The sequence below is a fragment of the Arachis ipaensis genome, chromosome B4 (assembly GCF_059453495.1).
Source record: "Arachis ipaensis isolate K30076 ecotype BB chromosome B4, ASM5945349v1, whole genome shotgun sequence".
Taxonomy (NCBI): Eukaryota; Viridiplantae; Streptophyta; class Magnoliopsida; order Fabales; family Fabaceae; genus Arachis; species Arachis ipaensis.
In genome coordinates, this window is record NC_142439.1 from 54,812,548 (window position 1) to 54,832,524 (window position 19,977).

At 38.9% G+C, this 19,977-nt stretch overlaps 1 protein-coding gene across 1 annotated transcript; it reads left to right on the top strand.

Annotated features, from left to right (window-relative positions):
* The first annotated feature begins 10,608 nt into the window (after positions 1-10,608).
* Positions 10,609-11,070, top strand: LOC148567628 (uncharacterized). Its single transcript, XM_088484586.1, has one exon. It carries the CDS (start codon positions 10,609-10,611, stop codon positions 11,068-11,070), a length of 462 nt encoding a protein of 153 aa, XP_088340712.1.
* The last annotated feature ends 8,907 nt before the right edge of the window (positions 11,071-19,977 follow it).

A 19,977-nucleotide genomic window follows, 5' to 3' on the forward strand; every position in this document is an offset into this window, starting at 1 on the left:
TATTTTATTTACATAACTGCATTTTTCTTAATATATTTTATTACCATGAGCTATATGTTTCTTTCATTGAATGACACGTTCATTACCGGATCTGAGCTTAGCCGCATTTGATCCTGATATCGAAAGAACTATTTCACGTATTAGGCAAGATCGGTGTCAGTTAGCCTCTGAGGGTGGTGAAGGGGTTTTACCCAATTCACCAGTCTTATCTGAAGACGAGTTTGAAGCATCATTTGAGGAAGAAACTAGTTCCTCTCCTGTTAATTCTATTGACACTTCTTCTGTTGATTTGAGTGCAGCTACTATGGCAGAGCCTAGACGGATTACTCTCAAGGAAGCGGGAGCTCTGGATTTTACCCTGCAACCATATCAGGCATGTCATCTGAATCTGACTGTAGATTTTAAACTGAAGACTGCTCTGATTAATCTACTGCCTATGTTCCATGGCTTACCTGCTCAAGAGCCTATTAAGCACCTTAGGAATTTTCAGACAGCTTGCTCAACTACTAGGCGGCATGGTGCTGATGAGACTGCCGTCTGGCTATATGCCTTCCCGTTTCATCTGGAGGGAAAGGCGAAGGAGTGGTTCTGCACTCAACCGGAAGCTGTTGTTACTAATTGGGGCTTGCTAAGAAGGGAGTTATTGGACAAGTTCTTTCCAGCAGAAGTTACAGATAGATTGAGGAAGGAGATTTCCTGTGTCATTCAAGGTGAATCAGAGACCCTCTACCATTATTGAAAACGCTTCAGGAATATCCTAGACTCATGTCTTCACCACAAAATTGACCAGTTGGTGTTGATTAGCTATTTCTGCCAAGGCATGATGCCTCAACAGAAGACTTTGTTAGATGTTGTGAGTAATGGCTCTCTGACGAAGTACAAGACGGTGACAGAAGCGTGGCAACTGATCACTGATGTAGCTAAGTCTACCGGCAATGCAGGGCAAAGGACTAATCATCCTAAGGCTGTTGCAAAAGTTTCTTCTAGTAGTGAGATCGCTACTCTCACTAAGACTCTGGGAGAGATGACCAATATACTAAAGAAGCTCCAGCTGAATCAACAACAACCTCAGCCTCCTCCACAGCAGCAGTGTCAACAACTAGTCCCTCAGAGAGTGTGTGGAATATGCGCTTGCTACTCCCACTACATTGATGAATGTCCATAACTACAGGAGGACAACACCTTGGCAGCGACAAATGCGTATTACAACTGTCCGAATCAAGGGTACTATCAACAAGGGGTAATTATAATCAAGGTGGTAACTACAATAAGGTTTGGCAAGACAACACTATCCAAGGATGGAGAGATAATTCCAACCAAGGTTGGAGGGATAATTCCAACCAAGGTTGGAGGGACAACTACAACCAAGGAGGCAGAGACAACGGTGAAAATCAAAGGTGGAATAACAACAACTATCAACAGAACCAAAATCAACAGAATCCTCCATACAGAGTACCTCACCAAAGGCAAGCCTAAGCTCCTCAATTCAACCAACCACAAGCCCCTCAAATCACCTACCCTCCCCCTTCTCTAACCAAGATGAAACACTATGTTCTATCCTTCAAGGATAAAAAGAGCTTCAGAATTCACTTACCTCTAGCCTTACCGGTCTTACCTCTACTCTACAAGCTCTTATATCCTGAATAGAACCACCTTCTACCCCGAAAAATCAAGCTTCAAGTTCTAGTGCACTTTCCTCTCAACCTTTGATGCACGGAAACTTGTCTCTCAATAAATTTCCCTTTGGCAAGTATACCGAATTGTCGTCAAGTAATAACTGACAAAAGAGTGAGGTCGAATCTCACAGAGATTAACGGATTAAGCAATCAATAGTTGATTAATTATCCTAGTCAAACGATCCAGATTGAAGTGATAAGCAGCAAGAATTGTAAATTGACAAAAAAGAAAGGAAAAGCAATAAAGTGCAGAAAAGTAAATTATAAGAAATTAAAGCGCAAAAAATGTAAAGTGTAGGAAAGTAAATGACTGGAATGTAAAATACAAGAAAGTAAATAACTAAAAGTAAAAAGAAAAGAAAGCATTGGGATAGAAAGATATTGCAATCTCCAGATCAATTGCTTTCATCTCTTCCTCAATCAATGCATTCATTTATCTCCTTGGCAATCTTAAGTGATTGGATCCCAATTCCTTGGCAATCCAATCTCTCTAAGCTTGAACAATTTCCCAATTCCTTGATTTAATTGCTCATGGGAAGAGATAAAGTTTGGTCACTGATTATACCACACACATTCATAGATCAAAGTATTGGTAGGATTAAATGTCACAATATCCATCCAACCCCCAACCTAATCCAATGTGAGAGAGCATTTCTAGCATGATTTCCTCATTCCTCTTCCAAGTTTCAGAGAAAATCCAAGTATGAGCAATTTCTCTTCCGAGACAATTACCCAATTGGATGAAGATCGAAAGCTCTCTAGTAAAATCAAGAGAAAAGAAAGAAGAAGAAGAATAAGAACTACAATTGATCCATTGAATCACAATAGAGCTCTCTAACCCGATGAAAAGAGTTAGTTGTTTATTGCTCTATTCAACAGAGAAGAAAAGAAGTGCAGAAAAATAAAGATGAAGATTAAAACTGAAATTGAAACTTCAAAATTCATAAATGAAAAGTACAAAGAAAAGAAAGAGAAGGAAAAGTGTGTGAAGGGAGGGAGTCCGAAGACCCCTCCTCAATCCCCCCTCCAATCCCGAATGCCTTGAATGTTAAAACTAAGGCCTTTATATAGGCTCTCCTAAATTACAAAATGAAATGATTAAAAGTAAATTACAATTAAATGAAAATTCCTATTCTAGATGCTTCTTGTGACCTTGATTGGTTGACACTTGTGGGCTTGCTTGCTTGAGGTTGGGTGGTCCATAAAAGAGAAGTGAATCAAGTTGAGGTCCAGATGCTAATGTTAGTGCTACCGTTAGCCACACTAACGCTACAAGTGTGGCGTTAGTGCTGAAGTTAGTGTGGCTAACGTCACGATTGCTACCCAGTTGGTGTTTTTAGGGCTTAAAAGATGCCTCTTGTTTGTGCTTTAATTTCATGCCCACTATAAAGTATTATATATCATTGGAAAGCTCTGAATGTCGGCTTTCTAACGCAACTGGAATCACCTCGATTAGACCTCTGTAACTCAAGTTATGCTCCTTTGAAGTGGACAAGGTAGCTGGCATCGTCGCTGGCGTTATTGGAAAAAGTGAGTGCCAATAACGTCAGCGTTCAGGGGTTTAATATTGTCAGGTTCTGGAGCTCAAATTAATGTCCACCCCATACTATTATATATTTTTAGAAAGTGCTGGATGTCTACTATCCAACGCCTTTGAAATCACATCATTTGGAGCTCTACAGCTCGAGTTACACCTCTTGGAAAGTGAAGAGGTCAGCTGGCCTTACTACAGGTTGATACCATGTTCATCTTTACACTTTTGGGGCAGGTTTTCTCCCTCAAATTTAGTGTCCACCATGTAGTGCCATATATGCTTGGAAAGCTCTGGATTCCTACTTTACAATTCCACTGGAATCACCTCATTTGGAGCTTTGTGGCTCAAGTTATTCTTGTTTGAAGAAGGCATGGTCAGGCTGCCAGGTGAGATTTTTGCCCACGTTAGTGTAACTAACGTGACCACTAACGTAGGTCTTCTTTGCTTCGCAAACGTTAGTGGCGTTCACTTTTTCCACTAACGTTGGAGTTTCCCTTTCCTTCCACGTTAGTTCCCACGTTAATGTAACTAACGTGGAAACTAACGTGGGTCTTCTTGCCCTTCGCTAACGTTAGTGGTGTTTACTTTTACCACTAACGTTCCATGCTCTCCTTCTTCAAAGTGAATGCCATTAACTTTTTCACTAACGTTGGGGCTTCTCTTTTCTTCCACGTTAGCTCCCACGTTAATGTAACTAACGTGGGTCTTCTTGCCCTTCGCTAACGTTAGTGGTGTTTACTTTTACCACTAACGTTCCATGCTTTCCTTCTTCAAAGTGAATGCCATTAACTTTCTCACTAACGTTGGGGCTTCTCTTTTCTTCCATGTTAGCTCCCACGTTAATGTAACTAACGTGGAAACAAACGTGGGTCTTCTTGCCCTTCGCTAACGTTAGTGGTGTTTACTTTTACCACTAACGTTCCAAACTTTCCTTCCTTCTACGTTAATGGCCACGTTAGTGGCACTAATGTAGCCACTAACGTGGCTCTTCTCTGCTTCTTGTTACCTGAAACCAATCAAACAAAGTGCATCAGAGTCTTGTTCTTAATAATGAGATTATGCGTCATCCATTTTATCATTCAATTCAGGCATAATTCTCATGAAATCATTCAAAATTCACAATGTTTGCTTGAATCATGGTGTGAATGCATTTTCAACCAAATACTTTCTTATTTCCTAAGAAAATGCATGAAACCAACATAAAGCATACAAAAAATGGCTAGTAAAAGTAGCCATGATGCCCTGGCATCAAAACATCAAACTTAAATCTTGCTTGTCCCCAAGCAAGAAAAGAACTATGCACAAAGAATTCTCTTTATTGGAATGTATTGAAGAATTGCTTATGATGCCTTAGTGGGTGAAGTGAATAAGTGACAGTGGGGTTAACTCTAATTTGTATGCTTATGCAAGGATTCCAGTGCTCATTAGTCCTTACATTTTGGAAGTCTTAGATCTTAGGACTTTTATTCAAATGATATTATGGAATCCTCTTTATAGATTGTCACCTTTGAAGCAGCACTTATTTTCTAGCATTTGTCTTTTCTTTTTGTATCTTGGCCTCGACTCTAGGTATCATGTCTCAAAGTGGCATTTTAAGATAAGCTTTCAATCAATACTCCCAAACCAATTGGTCTAAGGTATTAGGTGTTGAAGCACCCCTTAGGATATACTTGCTCAAGCCTCTCTCTTTGACACAAATCCACCACAAGCATTTAACTAGGACAATTACTCTTTGAGTTCTTGTTTCTTTCTTTTTCTTCCTAGTAATTGATGCTCAGAGCCTTGGGCTTGTTCTTTGTTTTTCTTTTTCTTTTGTTTTCTTTTTTTTGCTGCTTCTTGGATCAATAGATGTTTGAGAAATTCCATAATACTTCTCTAAATTTTAATTCCTGCCTATGAGCTCCATGCAAGTTTTCACAAACATGCAACCTCAATACACAATCATACAATCAGAACCTCCATTCCTCTTAATCTTTTGCTTGCCCTAAGATTTATAAAATTCTTCAACATTTTCCTTTCAAAAGAATGATTTCTTTGTTGCAGTCTTAAAGATATTGGGTGCAAGTAAAATTCAAGATGATAATCATGATATTATAGCAACATGTTACAAATCAAATATCAAATTATACTTATTCACAAGGAGTAATCACACATGCATAAATAGAAGATAATCATGCAATTTCAAGTGCTGGAAATAAGTAAGAGGAAAAAGGAACTTTACCACCTTGTAGTTCATCTTCATTGTTGTTGTCCTTTTCCTCCTATTCTTCCCCTTCCCACACCAAACTTAGAATGATTGCTTATCCTCAAGCGACAAGTAAAACAGTGGTGATGGGGTTTATGATGGATCATGAATGTCTTAGAATAAAGTGTGAGTATGCATGTGTTTCAGCAAGCAAGATTAAGGATCATAATAAAGGCACAAGAACTAAAAACAGCAACATTGTGATGGCATTAATAAGTGGTGTTGGCATGGTACTTTGCATGAAAGTTAAGTGGCAACACCAAACTTAGTGTGACACTGTCATTTTTGAATGATGCAAATACCTAGTGAAGATTGAAAATCATTTTGTTGCATGGCAACACCAAACTTAGAATGCAATCATATGTCAAATTATTGAAAGTAAACTAAGCAAGGAAAGAAAATGTTACCTACGGTTGGGTTGCCTCCCAACAAGCGTTCTTTTAATGTCATTAGCTTGACATATTGTTCATAAATTTCTTCTTCTTCTTCCAGTTTGTTAAGAGGAATGACCTCAAGAGAAAAGAGGAGCCAGTTAATGCCCCTTGTTTTGAGTGCCTCTCTCCAGCAAGCCTTCTTCTATTGTTAGCTTGAGTAAACTTGCTTGTTGGGGTAGGGGTAAGATGGCTTTTGGTTGACCTTTTCTTCTTCATATGGATATTGTCCTTCTTTTTTTGGTCACCATCCTCTTTTTAGTGCTCATGTTGATTGCTTTCACCACCTTGATTTCAGGACTTGGGTGTTGTATGATGGTTGGAGCATCCTTTTCATCAAGTGCTTCTTGAATTGGTGGTTCAATGAACTCACCCTTTATGCAACTCTCTATTTTATTGGAGTAGTGTGGACTCCCTTGATTGACTTCCTCCCTTTCTTCTACATGATGTTGCATTGAGTCTTTTGGGAGTGAGTTTGCATGTTCCTTTGTCACCCTTAGTAGCCTCTGTGGGTATAGAGCTTTGGGCTTATATACTCTCATAACCTCCTCCTTCTTGATAGAAATCTCACTTGGTATGGGTGCCTCCTTTTCTTGTTCTTCTGATTCCTCCATTGTTCTTGACCTTTGAATGAACTCCTTTATTTCTGGAGAGAGTGAAGTGGTCTCTCTTTGTGATCTCAGCTCTTCAATGAATTGTTCTTCAGAATAGAGTTGTGCATTTTGTCTCAATTTTTCTTTATGGTCTCTTTTTGCTATTTCCTCCTCTTCGTTTGTCTTTATCATTTTTTCAAGGAGGAGTTCTATCCTAGCAAGTCTCTCTTCTTCTCTACTTTTTTTGAGTTCTTCCTTGATGAGTTCCATCCTAGCAAGTCTATCTAAAGGATGTTGGGTAGGTTGTAATGGTTGGTCGGGGTTGGCTTGTTAATGGAATTGGTTGTTTTGTGGTTGTGTATTCTGAAAGTGGTATAACTCTCGTGGGTAGTGGATTGAGTTTTGTGGATGGTAAAATGAATTATATGGATTTGGGACAGAATTTTGTGCTGAGGTATACTCAAGTGATGAAGAATTTAGGCATGTAAAACTTAGAGGTGAGGTTGGATAATTGAGAGGTGATGGTTCTTGATGAATAGGGTATGAATGAGTGAAATCTCTTTGATTTTTATCTTTCCAGCCACAATTTGAGTAGTGATCAAATTCGCCAAAATATGGACCATTTTGTGGCTCTGGAAAGTACCCCATTTCATGTTCTTGATACTCCCACCCACCATGAGCATAGTAAAGTGAATCATTCTGTCGTGGTGGAGAGTTTTCCATAAAATTTGATTGACTAAAATATGATGGATGCTCCTTTTTTCTGCAAAAAGCTCTGTCTCAAACAATAATCACCAAAAGAAATTGGAATCTCCATTGTAATAAATGAGGGATTCTTAGTGAGGCAATATCACAAATAGTTAGTTAGCAAAAGAAAATAAGAAACAAAAGAAAACAAAGACAAAAGAAAAGTGTCTAATCTAGTAAATCAATCAACTGGTAGTTTGTTAATCACAGTTAATCCCCAGCAACGGCGCCATAAACTTGATGCACGGAAACTTGTCTCTCAACAAATTTCCCTTCGGCAAGTATACCGAATTGTCGTCAAGTAATAACTCACAAAAGAGTGAGGTCAAATCCCATAGAGATTAATGGATTAAGCAATCAATAGTTGATTAATTATCCTAGTCAGACGATCCAGATTGAAGTAATAAGCAGCAGGAATTGTAAATTGACAGAAAAGAAAGGAAAAGCAATAAAGTGCAGAAAAGTAAAATGGCAAGAAAAGTAAATTATAAGAAATTAAAGTGCAAAAAATGTAAAGTGTAGGAAAGTAAATGACTGGAATGTAAAATACAAGAAAGTAAATAACTAAAAGTAAAAAGAAAAGAAAGCATTGGGATAGAAAGATATTGTAATCTCCATATCAATTACTTTCATCTCTTCCTCAATCAATGCATTCATTGATCTCCTTGGCAATCCAATCTCTCTAAGCTTGAACAATTTCCCAATTCCTTGATTTAATTTCTCATGAAAAGAGATAAAGTTTGGTCACTGATTATACAACACACATTCATAGATCAAAGTATTGGTAGGATTAAATGTCACAATATCCATCCAACCCCCAACCTAATCCAATGTGAGAGAGCATTTCTAGCATGATTTCCTCATTCCTCTTCCAAGGTTCAGAGGAAATCCAAGTATGAGTAATTTCTCTTCCGAGACAATTACCCAATTGGATGAAGATCGAAAGCTCTCTAGTAAAATCAAGAGAAAAGAAAGAAGAAGAAGAATAAGAACTACAATTGATCCATTGAATCACAATAGAGCTTTCTAACCCAATGAAAAGAGTTAGTTGTTTATTGCTCTATTCAACAGAGAAGAAAAGAAGTGCAGAAAAATAAAGATGAATATTAAAACTGAAATTGAAACTTCAAAATTCATAAATGAAAAGTACAAAGAAAAGAAAGAGAAGGAAAAGTGTGTGAAGGGAGGGAGTCCGAAGACCCCTCTTCAATCCCCCCTCCAATCCCGAATGCCTTGAATGTTAAAACTAAGGCCTTTATATAGGCTCTCCTAAATTACAAAATGAAATGAAACTAAAAGTAAATTACAATTAAATAAAAATTCCTATTCTAGATGCTTCTTGTGACCTTGATTGGTTGACACTTGTGGGCTTGCTTGCTTGAGGTTGGGTGGTCCATGAAAGAGAAGTGAATCAAGTTGAGGTCCAGGTGCTAATGTTAGTGCTACCGTTAGCCACACTAACACTACAAGTGTGGCGTTAGTGCTGAAGTTAGTGTGGCTAACGTCACAATTGCTACCCAGTTGGTGTTTTTCGGGCTTCAAAAATGACTCTTTTTTGTGCTACAATTTCGTGCCCACTATAAAGCATTATATATCATTGGAAAGCTCTGAATGTCAGCTTTCTAACGCAGCTGGAATCACCTCAATTAGACCTTTGTAACTCAAGTTATGCTGCTTTGAAGTGGACAAGGTCGCTAGCATAGTCGCTGGCGTTATTGGAAAAAGTGAGTGCCAATAACATCAGCGTTCAAGGGATTAATATTGCCAGTTCTAGAGCTCAAACTTAATGTTCACCCCATACTATATATATTTTTGGAAATCCCTGGATGTCTACTTTCCAACGCCTTTGAAATCGTATCATTTGGAGCTCTACAGCTGAGTTACACCTCTTGCAAAGTGAAGTGGTCAGCTAGCCTTACTACAGGTTGATACCATGTTCATCTTTACACTTTCGGGGCAGGTTTTCTCCCTACTTTCCAATGCCACTAGAATCACCTCATTTGGAGCTTTGTGACTCAAGTTATTCTTGTTTGAAGAAGGCATGGTCAGGCTGCCAGGTGAGATTTTTGCCCACGTTAGTGTAACTAACGTGGCCACGAACGTAGGCCTTCTTTGCTTCGCAAACGTTAGTGGCGTTCACTTTTTCCACTAACGTTGGAGTTTCCCTTTCCTTCCACGTTAGTTCCCACGTTAATGTAACTAACATGGAAACTAACGTGGGTCTTCTTGCCCTTCCCTAACGTTAGTGGTGTTTACTTTTACCACTAACATTCCATGCTCTCCTTCTTCAAAGTGAATGCCATTAACTTTCTCACTAACGTTGGGGATTCTATTTTCTTCCACGTTAGCTCCCACGTTAATGTAACTAACGTGGAAACTGACGTGGGTCTTCTTGCCCTTCGCTAACGTTAGTGGTGTTTACTTTTACCACTAACGTTCCATGCTCTCCTTCTTCAAAGTGAATGCCATTAACTTTCTCACTAACGTTGGGGCTTCTTTTTTCTTCCACGTTAGCTCCCACGTTAATGTAACTAACGTGGAAACTAACGTGGGTCTTCTTGCCCTTCGCTAACGTTACTGGTGTTTACTTTTACCACTAACGTTCCAATCTTTCCTTCCTTCCACGTTAATGGCCACGTTAGTGGCACTAACGTAGCCACTAACGTGGCTCTTCTCTGCTTCTTGTTACCTGAAACCAATCAAACAAAGTGCATCAAAGTCTTGTTCTTAATCATGAGATTATGCGTCATCCATTATCATTCAATTCATGCATAATTCTCATGAAATCGTGCAAAATTCACAATGTTTGCTTGAATCATGGTGTGAATGCATTTTCAACCAAATACTTTTTTATTTCCTAAGAAAATGCATGAAACCAACCTAAAGCATACAAAAATGGCTAGTAAAACTAGCCATGATGCCCTGGCATCAACCTTTACCCAACCCCAAGGGTGGAATTAATGCCATCACCTTAAGGTCTGGAACTACATTGCAAGAGAGGAGTCCCGAGGAACCAAGCTCAAGAGAACACATTCAAGTTGAGGATGTTGTTGAGGTGGAAGATGTAGAAAAAGAGGATGAGGTACAAGATGCGGTTGGAGAAGAAGTTGCTCAACCAAGGAATGGAGTGCCTAAGCAAGATGATGCTGTGAGAGAAGCCATCCCCATTTCCTTCCCACACCTTTCTAGGAGGCCCAAGAAGCAATTGGAGCTAGATCCCAAAATGGTGGAGATCTTAAAAAAGGTTGAGGTAACTATTCCCCTTTTTTATGCTATTCAACAAGTACCTAAATATGCTAAGTTTCTAAAAGATTTATGCATGCATAAGGATAAGATAAATAATTTAGAAACTATTCCTTTAGGTAGCTCTATTTCTGCTTTAATGGGTACTATACCAGAAAAATATGGGGATCCTGGTCCATGTATGGTAACTTGCATTATAGGGGGTGTACAATTTATTGACTGCATGTGTGATTTGGGTGCATATGTTATTATTATGCCATTATCTGTATATGATTCCTTGGGGCTCCCACCCTTGAAAAGGTCGGCATCATGTTTTGTTTTGGTAGATAAGAGCATAATTTTAGTGGTTGGCATTGCAGAGGACGTCCTGGTGAGCATCAAAGGGCTGACGTTTCCTATCGACTTCTACATTCTGGAGATGCCCCTTAGTGACTCCGGAAGACCTTCGTCTATTTTTCTTGGACGGCCATTTCTGAAGACTTTGCGGTTCAAGTTGGATGCCTTCTCGAGTACTTATTATTTTGAGATAGATGGCAGAGCAGTGAGTTTCAACCTTGATGAAGCCATGAAGCACCCACCAGAAGATCACTCCATCTTCTAGTGCGACATTATTGATGAGATTATAACTGAAGTTCACCAAGAGATAGTAGAAGAAGAAACTATGGAGTAAGGTAAAAGTGTGGGGAATCCCTCTGAGTATACTGAAGATGCCTTGCTACCTACAGTGATTCCGGATGATCAAGTGCCTAGCCATGAGCTGAAAATAGAGTTGAAGCCCCTTGCATCCCACTTCAAGTATGCCTATCTTGAGGGCAATCAAAAGCTCCCAGTTATTATTGCAAAGGAACTCACTTCGCAACAAGAGTAGCAGCTGCTTAGTGTGCTGAGAAGACACAAGAAAGCTATTGGGTGGAGTTTGGCAGACATAGTAGGTATAAGCCCTCAGTTCTGCGAGCACCGGATATTTTTAGAGGAAGAAGCGAGGCCTATCCGTCAACCTCAAAGGTGATTGCACCCCACCATTTTGGAAGTTGTGAAGAAGAAAAGTAACCAGACTGCTTGAAGCTGATATCATATATCCAATCTCGGATAGTGAATGGGTGATGAGTCCATATTTAATGATATATTTTGACTCATTTTTGGATGTATTCTAGCACATAAACTCACACTTATACACCAAAAAAGCATGCTTTTGTGATTCTTCCCTAATTTGATCCTAAATGTGAACACATGTAATTTTGTGCTTAAATTGACAATTTAATTCCACTTTATTGCCATTTGATGCCGTGATATGTTTTCTGAAGTGATTTCAGGTCGTTTGGGCAAAATTGGCAAGGCAAAAGTGGAAGAAAGCATGTAGAAGGGAGAACACATGAAGAAAATAAGAAAAAGCACACACAGCAAAGTGTGCGTGCGCACAAGCATCTATGCGTGCGCACAAGAAGGAATTTCCATGTGTGCATGCGCACGAGTACCTGTGCGTACGCACAGGTCGACATTCAGCCAAGTGTCCTGTGTGTATGCACAGGTCCCTGCACGTGATTTTATTAATGCAACACGTGCTCCGCGATTTTTGAGGCCTCTTGGCCCATTTTGGAAGGCTGAAATGCTGTTTTGGAGTGCTATAAAAAGGAAAATTCAACACATATCAAAGCGGAGGGAGGGGAACACAATGAGAACTTAGACATAGTTTTACATAGTAATTAGGAGTAGGAGTAGTGTAGAGTAGATTGCTCTCTTAGGATTTCATTTCCATTTCCATTGTAGCATTTTATAGCAAGCTTTGATCTTTGATTTTACTCCTTTAATTGTAAGTACTCTCAATTTCCTCTTTAATTCAAGCACTTTTACTTTCACTATCTTTTGGTTCAAGTTACTTTGTTTATATTTGTAATTTTGAGTTTCTTGAAGTTTTGATTGATGAATTTACTATTTCATGCTTTCTTTATGTTTGATTGCTTGTTTATGTTTGGTTTTGTTGATAGTTGGTTATAGTTTTCTAAGATTCCTTGCAAATTCTCATGTTTTGGTTTTATGCCCACCAAGTGTTTGTGAAAATGCCACTTGGTAATTTTGAGTAGATATTCAAACCTTGGCTTGTGGTTTGAGTTCCTATGATACTAGAGTCATAATGTCCGACATTTAGTGGTAATTCTTGAGGAGTTAGTTGACTCTTGTTTCCATTAAAGCTAGCCTTTTATCAACTAGATTGGTAAGTTGTTTAGGACTTATGGATTAAGGTCAATTATGCTTGCTTGACTTACTCCTCGATGTTTGGGATTGACTAAGCGAGATTGACTCATCATATTTATCATAGTCGTGGTTATGGCAATGATAGGATTCCTTGGATCCTCATTCCCAAGTCAAGGCTCTTTTATGCATTTATACCATTTTCACTAGTTTTGATCTTAGCTCCTTTTCACTTGCATTAATTGCCAATTTGATCATTTCTTAGTTCTTTGATTTCTCAGTTCTTTTAATCTTTCATTCTTTTATATCAAAACCTCCCCTTTTCCTAACAACCGAAAGAGTAACATTCCAATTGCATTCCTAGGGAGAACGACCCGAGGTTTAAATACTCTCGGTTTATATTTGATTCAAATTTTAACATTTGATCGTGAGAGTTCGTTGTTGGTTTGGACTATACTACCAACGAATTGATTCTTGTTTAGATTGATTCAAGATCGACGATAAATTCTCACATCATCAAATTTGGCGCCGTTTCCGGGGATGCAATCGGTGTTATATCTTAGGTTGTTGTAAATATGTTAATAGTGTAAATAGCACTTTTTAGTTGCTTGTTTGTTTTCATTACTAGGTCTTGTTTATACTTTCTTCATGACTTTTTCACACCATTACCATAATTTACCCCCATGGAACCTAAACACTCACCTTCCTAGTCACCAATTATATACACCATCACATCACTATATACAAAACCAAGATCCTTATCCTCATGAGCTTGATTGTCAACCTTCATCACTTTAATCTTCATCTTCACATATGGATCAAGCCACACAAGAAGTACTTTTCATGATCATTCAAGAACAACAAGACTTCCGGAAGAAGCAAGAGCAAGTCATGTCTACCTTGGCGGAAACTCTTGACCGGTTAGCTTTGTTGCGCTCATACCATGACCAAGAAATTCTAGTGAATGAATGTGTGGAATCAAGTGAAAAGTCTGGAGTGAATAGAGAATTGCAAAATTACGTAGAAGATGTCAAGTCACAATATGAAGCACAAGAGGAGACAAATGAAGAGTTGGTGGGAATCAGTCAAGAGGATTCCATCATTCAAGATTTTTTGTCCAACTTGGTCAATCCCGTCAACAACCTTCATGAGCCTTCCTTGTTAGATTTGGAAGGAGATGTTGATGTGGACTCACACAACCTCTAATTTATGATTTGAGTGATAATGAGGAAGATTCAAAAGAGGTTGAGGAAAATTGTGGCTATCAAGAAGTGAAGGTACTTGTGCAAGAGCAAATTGAGTGGGTGAAGATTTCTCTAACAAGCTTTCAAGGCCCACATCAATACGCCCTCTTAGAGATGGATTGTCAACTTCACACCCTTCTTAGAGTAATGGATGGTGAAGAGAAGAATGTTAATTGGAAAAAATGTAGGAAGTTCATTAAGGAAGCCATTCAACATTTGGAGCTCAATTATGGTGCAAGAGTCAATTTTGTGGATTCCGGGGAGTATACAAGTGTGTCAATGGTGATTCAAGACAAATTTCATCTAAGTGCAACAATGAAGATAAAAAAGAAGATGAACAGGAGACTAGAATATGGAATCCGGGCATCAGTTTCAAAAGTCAACACTCATGGATCCTAGTTTCTAGCTTGAAGTCTCTCAAGAGTTTGATGAAATTTATTTGGGACCCTGGAGGTCAAATCAATAGCAAACTTGGTTGGAGATTCAAGGAGGAGTGGAAACATAAGCCACCTTAACAAGGATATCCTCAAAAGTCAAACTTGAGGACTTTAAACTAAAGTGCTAGGTGGGAGACACCCTACCATGGTAATATCCTTCTAACCTTCTCTCTTTTAGCTTTTATTTCATGAATAATTAGTTGTTTTGCTTGGTTGGTTGGTTTTATTTTGATGATGGTCAAGCAATTTTAGTGGAATAATGTGTTTTTGGAGTTTTATGGTATTTTAGGGCTTGAAAACCTGTTTTGAATGTCAAGTTTGATGCCTTAGAGGCATCATTTTTGTTGCAGGAACAGAGACCTGTGCGTACGCACAACCTTGTGCGCCCGCACAGTTCCCTTGTTTTTCATTTCCTGTGCGTCCACACTGCAATGTGCGCACGCACAACCCTAAACACTTCCTCTGTTTGCAGCACGCGCACAGCTTGTGCGTGTGAACACTGCCTTCTTTTACCTCTGCGCGTCCGCACCCCTTGCGTGCATACGCACACTTCACCTTGATCTCTTAAAAAAAAGCCATCCGTGCGTGCGCATAGCACTGAGCGCACGCACATCCTTTGGCAACCCCCCTGGTCGCAGCGCACGCACCACTTGTGCGTGTGAACACAAACCCTTTTGCCTCTCTTGTGCACTCGCACAGGCCGCGACGCCCTTACTGTCCACAGTGCCCGCACGCTTCTGTGCGTGCGCATATCCTTCCTTTTTCCTTGTGTGCGACCACACACTACCATATACGTGCGCACGAGGTCCTTTTCAAATGTTAATTCAAAAAGAGGACTCGTGCTTGGTGCACGAAATTGTGATTACACTTTTCACAACTCCGTATAACTAACCAGCAACTGCACTGGGTCATCCAAGCAATACCTTACGTGAGTAAGGGTTGATCCCACACAGATTGTCGGCTTGAAGCAAGCTATGGTTATCTTGTAAATCTTAGTCAGGAAATTGATGATAAAAATGATTTTGTTTATGAAAAGTAAATAACATTAAATAAATGGTACTTGTGATTCAGTAATGAAGAACAGGTTGAGGTTCCGGAGATGCTCTGTTGTCTGAATCTCTGATTTCCTACTGTCTTCTTCTCCAAACACAGCATGGCTTCCTTCAATGGCAAGCTGTATGTTGGTGGATCACCATTGTCAAAGGCTACCATCTGTCCTCTCGGATGAAAAATACCAGGCACGGTTTCTGTACGGCTAATCAACTGTTGGATCTCTCGTCTCGGATGAAAAATACCAGGTACAGCTACCGCACGGCTAATCATCTGTCGGTTCTCACTTGTGTCAGAATAGGATCTCTCTATCCTTTTGCACACTGTCACTATGCCCAACATTCATGAGTTTGAAGCTCGTCACAGTCATCCCGTTCCAGATCTTACTCGGAATACCATAGAGAAGGTTTAGACTTTCTGGATCTCATGAATGCTGCCAATTGGTTCTAGCCTCTACCACAAAGGTTCTAATCCCACGGACTCGGTCCGTGGATTAGAGACCCAAGAGATACGCACTCAAGCTGTCGCCCAATGACTACGTTGAGCTCAGGTAGAACAGGAGTGGTTGTCAAGCACGCGTTCATAAGTTTGAGAATGATGATGAGTGTCACGGATCATCATATTCTCTATATTGAAGTACGAGTGAGTATCTTAGAACAGAATCAAGCGTGATTGAATAGAAAACAATAGTAATTGCATTAATCCATGGAGACACAGCAGAGCTCCTCACCTCCACCTATGGGGTTTAGAGACTCATGCCATAGAAAATACAATATGAGATGTAAAATGTCATGAGTTACAAAATAAATCTCTAAAAGTAGTTTTTATACTAAACTAGTAACTTAGGTTTACAGAAATTGAGTAACTAAGTGCAGATAGTGCAGAAATCCACTTTCGGGGTCCACTTGGTATGTGCTTGGGCTGAGCATTGAAGCTTTCACGTGCATAGGCCATTCTTGGAGTTAAATGCCGGCTTAGGTGCCAGTTTGGGCATTTAACTCCAGTTTTGGTGCCAGTTCTGGCGTTTTACTCCAGGAAAGGGTCTCTGGATGGCATTTAACGCCAGTTTGGGCCATCAAATCTCGGGCAAAGTATGAACTATTATATATTTCTAGAAAGCCCAAGATGTTTACTTTCCAACGCAATTGAGAGCGCACCAATTGTGCTTCTGTAGCTCCTGCAAATCTATTTCGAGTGCAGGAAGGTCAGAATCCAACAACATCTGCAGTCCTTTCTCAGCCTCTGAATCAGATTTTTACTCAGGTCCCCTCAATTTCAGCCAGAAAATACCTGAAATTGTAGAAAAATACACAAACTCATAGTAAAGTCCAGAAATGTGATTTTTTCATAAAAACTAATAAAAATATAATAAAAAGTAACTAAAACATACTAAAAACTACCTAAAAATAATGCCAAAACGGGTATAAATTATCCGCTCATCACAACACCAAACTTAAATTGTTGCTTGTCCCCAAGCAACTAAAAACAAAATAGGATAAAAAGAAGAGAATATACAATAAATTTCAAAATATCAATGAAGCTTAGTTCCAATTAGATGAGCGGGACTAGTAGCCTTTTTGCTTCTGAACAGTTTTGACATCTCACTTTTATCCTTTGAAGTTCAGAATGATTGACATCCATAGGAACTCAGAATTCATATAGTGTTATTGATTCTCCTAGTTCAGTATGTTGATTCTTGAACACAGCTACTTTATGAGTATTGGCCGTGACCCTAAGCATTTTGTTTTCTAGTATTATCACCGGATACATAAATGCCACTGACACATGACTGGGTGAACCTTTTCAGATTGTGACTCAGCTTTGCTAGAGTCCCCAGTTAGAGGTGCCCAGAGTTCTTAAGCACACTCTTTTTGCCTTGGACCACGACTTTAACCGCTCAGTCTCAAGCTTTTCACTTGACACCTTCACGCCACAAGCACATGGTTAGGGACAGCTTGATTTAGCCGCTTAGGCCAGGATTTTATTCCTTTGGGCCCTCCTATCCATTAATGCTCAAAGCCTTGGATCCTTTTTACCCTTGCCTTTTGGTTTAAAGGGATATTGGCTTTCTCTGCTTGCTTTTTCTTTCTTTTTTCTTTTTTCCTTTATTTTTTGCCATTTTTCTCTATTTTTTTCGCAAGCTTTGTGCTTTTCACTGCTTTTTCTTGCTTCAAGAATCAATTTTATGATTTTTCAGATTATCAATAACATTTCTCTTTTTCATTATTCTTTCAAGAGCCAACTATTTTAACATTCATAAACTTCACTATAAAAAATATGCACTGTTCAAGCATTCATTCAGAAAATAAAAAGTATTGTCACCACATCAAAATAATTAAACTAATTTCAAGATAAATTTCGAAATTATTCACTTCTTGTTCTTTTGCAAATAAAAACATTTTTCTTTTAAGAAAAGTCAGGGATTCATGGAATCATTCATAGCTTTAAGACATAGACACTAAACACTAATAATCATGTAATAAAGATAAAAACAAAAGAGAAACCAAACATAAAAGCAGACAAATAACAATAAAAGAAAGGAAATTAAAGACATAAAAATAAACGACTCTAATACTAATGCTTATGTAACTCTTAAAATAGGTCTCTAATAACAAAAGTTATCACAGAGTTAGGACTCAACAACCTTTATTTTGGGAGATACTTGCTCCTTCAATCTGTGGGGCGTCTAGCTCTTCAAGGGGCAGCTTCTGGCGCTTTAGCTTCTGTATCTCACGCCCTTGTTTCTCTTGTTCTTTGAGCAGTTTGCAGAGCATGCTGTTTTGATTCTACTGCTCTTCCTTGAGTTGATCCATAGCTTCTTGCAGCTTGGTGACAGATGCTTCTAAGCAGGCCCAATATTCAAATTGAGGAATTTCTGGGAAGAGCTCATGTGCCCTCCTTTTGATGGGGTTGTCTTGAACTTGAGGTCCATCCATCACCTTTTTGGTGATTGGGTGTTCAACTGGGATATATTCATCCACGCCTATCTGTATCCCCGCATCTTTACATAACAGACTGATCAAGCTTGGGTAAGCCAATTTAGCATCAGTGGATTCCTTATTTGCAAATATGTAAATTTCACCAGGAATCAGCTGATGAATCTCTACTTCTTTCCCCAGCATAATACAGTGAATCATCACTGCTCCCTTGACAGTGACTTCAGAATGGTTGCTGGTTGGGAGTATAGAATGCCAAATAAAATCCAGCCAACCTCTAGCAACTGGTTTGAGATCTCCTCTCTTTAGCTGGTTTGGGACACCTTTTGTATTGATAATTCACTCAGTTCCAGGGAGGCATATGTCCTCTAGAACCTGATCTAGCCTTTTATCTTTGGCCATTCTCCTATTAAAGGATTCTGGATCATCTTGTAGTTGAGGAAGCTTGAGAACTTCTCTCACCATGTCAAAGTAGAAGTAAATAATCTTCCCTCTGACAATGGTCTGAAAGGAGTGGAAAGTAGTTCCCTCTAATCTTTGTTTATCCGTCATCCACAGATTTGCCTAGAATTCTGGGTATTCATCTTCTTTCAGATTGAACCTAACTTTCAGGATCACTGATCTTCTACACACAATTTTGAAATAATGGTCTGCATGTTCTTTAGTGCAGAAATTCTCATGCATCCACAGTGGCTTTGGATTACTTTCTTTTTTTCCTCTTGAAGTGGTTTGTCTTCTTTTGGGAGCCATGAGAATAGTTTGTTTTAGATAAGGGATCACAAAAATCACACCAAACTTAGAGATTTGCTTGCCTGCAAGCAAAAATAAAAAGAAAGAAGAAGAATAGATGGAAAAAAGGATTCGAATGATGAGGGAGGAGGGGCTGGCCGAATGTGTATTTAAAAGGGAGGGAGGATGGGTTTCAAATTATTTTTGAAAAAGATAAGATAAGAAGATGTGATTGAGAAAAGATACGATTTGTAAAATATGAAAGATTTGAAAAAGATATGAGGAAGTTAAATCTGAATTTTTCTTAATACAAGATAAGATGGATGAATTAAAAAGATTTGGAAAGAAATTGGAAAGGTAAATGAGTTTTTCTTTTAAAAACATTTTAAAAAGGATTGAAAAGAATTTATAAGATTATTAATTTTTGAAATTGGAAATTAAAAGATGAATATTTGTAACATTTTTATGCAGAAAATTATGAATTAAAACATGAAAATTCGAAAAAATTTGAATTGGAAATGAAATTACCTCCCCCTTGCTGTTCTGGCATTAAACGCCCAGAATGATACCCATTCTGGCATTTAACGCCCATCTGGTGACCATTTTGGGTGTTTAACGCCCAACCAGGGTAACGCCAGGAATCCTTCTTTACTGGGCTTTTTTCTGAACGCCCAGAATGCTGCCATTTCTGGCGTTAAACGCCCAGAATGCTGCCTATTCTGGCGTTTAACGCCCAGAATGATACCTTTTCTAGCGTTAAATTCTGGCGTTTAACGCCCAAAACACCCCGTTAATGGCATTTTGATGCTAGTGAACTCTTTTTTTCTGTGATTCTTCTGCTTTATGTTCTGAACCTCCATTCTCCTGATTTATTCACTGAATTATATTAACTAATATGAACAATAAAATTAAATAGGCTTAT